Source organism: Cydia pomonella, chromosome 13 (assembly GCF_033807575.1).
Source record: "Cydia pomonella isolate Wapato2018A chromosome 13, ilCydPomo1, whole genome shotgun sequence".
Classification (NCBI taxonomy): domain Eukaryota; kingdom Metazoa; phylum Arthropoda; class Insecta; order Lepidoptera; family Tortricidae; genus Cydia; species Cydia pomonella.
This window is the reverse complement of record NC_084715.1, coordinates 2,313,353-2,316,852: the sequence shown is the minus strand read 5'-3', so window position 1 is coordinate 2,316,852 and position 3,500 is coordinate 2,313,353. Positions and strand designations below refer to the sequence as shown.

Genomic DNA, 3,500 nt, shown 5'->3' with positions numbered 1-3,500 from the left:
TATGTAAATTTGCTATATGGGGGTTTTCGGGGAGAAAACGAGATTTTATATCTTTTCCGAGCAAAGCTAGGTCTCCCAGATATTGGATATTATGCATGTGAAATCAGACTTTGCAAATTAAAAATTGGAATTTCAAAATACCTACCCAATAAGAAATGTAAAATAAGCAATTAAATTATATCGGGTACCCACGTATCACTGTGTATAAATCCAGCAAGGTGTCATCAGCAAAGCCGGAACAACGTTAACAATGCTCATGAGAGAATCGTGACCAATAACACGAACACATTGTTAACGGCAGATTTATTCAATAAAAATATAATCATTTATATTGGGCATTAAATTTCATTATTTTAACCGCTTCCAACGCTCCTTCAACCGCATTGGGGTGGAACACTTCTTTATTCTGTGTATTTTTACTACAAAGACATTCTCCTGTCTTTGGTTCAATATTCTGTCTCTTCAGACTCTTCAATTTCTTCTCAATCATGTCATTCTCCTGTAGCAATAATTCTCTCTCGCGCATTAAGGCACGCTTAGTCATTTCAGCTTTGGCTACGCGCTGCCACATTCTCGTCATGCCGCATGTAGTGGAAATAGCATTTATCACCAGTGAATCATCTGAATGTTGCTTGCGAACAGTCTGTGTCGGGGAATGAGGTTGTTCCGTTCCGTAAGGAAGAACCTTTTCTCGTTGCGTCTCGAATTTTCTGCATAGAGCCGCCATGCGTAGAATTTTTTCGCCTTTCTTATGAGCTGCAGAAAGCCATTCTAAGGTACTGTCTGAGGCACTTACCAGTACTGCTAATAGATTGGTGTCGAGATTAACTCCGTTGATCATACGCTGTTTCAGCTTTTGGCAGGCAGCACGGTGCCTATCTCGCCTGTCTCTAAACACAGCTTGCTTCGTCCCTGATTCATATGCCGCTAACTCCGTACGTAGGCGCTTCAACAAACCATCGCTATTCGCAATCCTCTTACCTTGTGATGCTATCACATCAGCCATTGTATTTTCTTTTCGACGTAATTTACGAACTTGCTTCTGATTTTCAGCAGTTTCACTTACATACGCTTTGAGCACTGATTTGTAATCATCCCACATATTATTGTAATTGTTTTCTAAATACGAACGTAAATTTTCTCTAATGTTAGCGAACTTTGTGCGCTCTTCATCTTCTTTTACTAAATTCTCTCCACGTTTCGTCCACACTTGGGTGTCAGCCTCTTTATGACCAGTGTATAACAAAAGCTGCAAATGTGTTTCAGCGGTGTTGTGATCTTTCATAATATCATCTGCCTCCCCCTCACCACTTTTTAACAAATTTGTCGTATTTAGGTTATTTTGCGTCGTCATCTCCTCCAACTCGGTTAAGAATTTGTTGATCATAGTGTCTATAGTGTCACAGAAGCTAGCTACAGTGCGTTGAAATTGATCATCAGCTACATTCATTAAATTCATAATATGTGATAATTGATGGTCTTTTTTATCGTAAGCTCGTTCGAAAGTGCGCCACATGACTTCCATCTCTTTTCGAAACTCCGGTTCTTTGATCTTGGCCATGAGTGCTCTATACTGTCGATCCAAAGCATCTCTGTTCTTCAATTGTGATGCGATCTCGCGCCGAAGTTCTATGTTTTTCATTTTTCTACGCTTTTCGGCATCTGCCGCAAGCTTTGCTTGCTTCTTGGCTTCTTTTTTAGCCTTCTTCTCTTCTGGTGTCATACCCATTTTGATTTAGGTATAAAAAATTCACTACAAAATTCGATTTGACTCAACAAAATAGTAAAAGTTTAATTTAACAAATATGACATTCGCTTGAAAGACATCAGTCATAATTTTAAATGAAATGCCAAATAAATTGAAAAAGGTTCAATAATAATTGACTTGATAAATAAATAGGTGATAACTTTTGTTTGTATTGTAGGTTTTACCGCGCTATATCACAAATAAAATCATAGTTATTGTTGATTTGAATACCCGTAAACTTTTTTTTCACAGCCCCGTTACCAAGCGCTAGTGGGCGGCAGCGAGCCCCTACAAAGCTACCTCCACAAGCGTCTAGCAGAAAACCTGAACAGCGAAGCGGCACTGGGCACAGTCACAGATGTAGCACAGTGCGTGGAATGGCTTCGTTCCACTTTTCTGTACGTCAGAGCAGCCAAGGATCCGAAGAGATACCTGGGATTGCCACCGGCTGCTCCGCAGCAACTTATTTTGAAGAAAATTGAAGGTATTAACTTTAAGTTACTTTAGATACCTCATAGCAGAGAACCTGCACAGTGAAGCAGTACTGACCACTGTCACAGATGTAGCCCAGTGCGTGGGATGGCTTCGTTCTACTTTTCTGTACGTCAGAGCAGCTAAGTATCCGGAAGAGATACCTAGAATTGCCACTGCCCCGCAGCAACTTATTTTGAAGAAAATTGAAGGTATAACCTTATAGTGACCGTCAGATACCTTATTGTGAAGAGCTTGAACATCAAAGCAGTACTGAGCACTGTAACTTTTATTCACGTCAGAGCTGCTGAGGATCCGAAGACTAATCAGGCACTGTGACGTTATCCTGAACCTGAACAATATATTGTCACAGATGTAGCCCTTTGCGTGGAGCGGCTTCGTTCCACGTTTTAAGGGTTCCGCAGTCAACTAGGAACCCTTATAGTTTCGCCATGTCCGTCTGTCTGTCTGTCCGAGGCTTTGCTCTGTGGTCGTTAGTGCTAGAAAGCTGAAATTTGGCATGGATATATAAATCAATAAAGCCGACAAAGTCGTATAATAAAATCTAAAAATTTTTTTTTTTTTAGGGTACCTCCCCTACACGTAAAGTGGGGGTGATTTTTTTTTTCGCTTCAACCCTAGAGTGTGGGGTATCGTTGGAAAGGTCTTTCAAAACTAATAGGGGTTTTTAAGAAACATTTTTTGATAAAGTGAATATATACGGAGATAATCGCTCTGAAAGAAAAAAAAATGTGTCCCCCCTCTAACTTTTGAACCATAGGTCCAAAAAATATGAAAAAAATTGTGGAAGTAGAGCTTAAGAAAGACATTAAATGAAAACTATAGCGGACATGATCAGTTTAGCTGTTTTTGAGTTATCGCAAATCGTTTTCCCTCCATAGTAAAAAGACTTACTTTAATTAGGTACTGATTATGCAAATTTGCCTATTTATTTAACTCGGGAGAAAGGTACCGTTTCATCCCTTGGTTATCAATTTACTATACTTTAAGCTCCAGTTTAGCTTATTGTGACGGAAGAGTAACTACGGAACCCTACACTGAGGGTGGCCCGACATGCTCTTGACCGGTTTTATACATCAGATCGGACATAAATCCGAAAAGATATCTAGGATTACCGCCTGCAGCGCCACAGCAGCTAATATTGAAGAAAATGGAAGGTATATTACACTTAAGTTACCTTAAGGTGGTTCACACACACATAAGTAAAATTTATAAAAATATAACCTTAATTATTGCATGATTTCTGTATGAAACAAAGTTT

At 39.4% G+C, this 3,500-nt stretch overlaps 1 protein-coding gene across 1 annotated transcript; it reads right to left on the bottom strand.

Moving 5' to 3' along the window:
• Nucleotides 1-286: 286 nt before the first annotated feature.
• Nucleotides 287-2,477, bottom strand: LOC133523985 (dynein regulatory complex subunit 2-like). The gene has a single exon (XM_061859740.1). It carries the CDS (start codon nucleotides 1,727-1,729, stop codon nucleotides 323-325), a length of 1,407 nt encoding a protein of 468 aa, XP_061715724.1. The 5' UTR covers nucleotides 1,730-2,477; the 3' UTR covers nucleotides 287-322.
• Nucleotides 2,478-3,500: the final 1,023 nt, after the last annotated feature.

Bases quoted from the DNA above. Each gene is read 5' to 3' on its own strand.
- LOC133523985 (XM_061859740.1), bottom strand. From the start codon at position 1,729: ATGGGTATGACACCAGAAGAGAAGAAGGCTAAAAAAGAAGCCAAGAAG.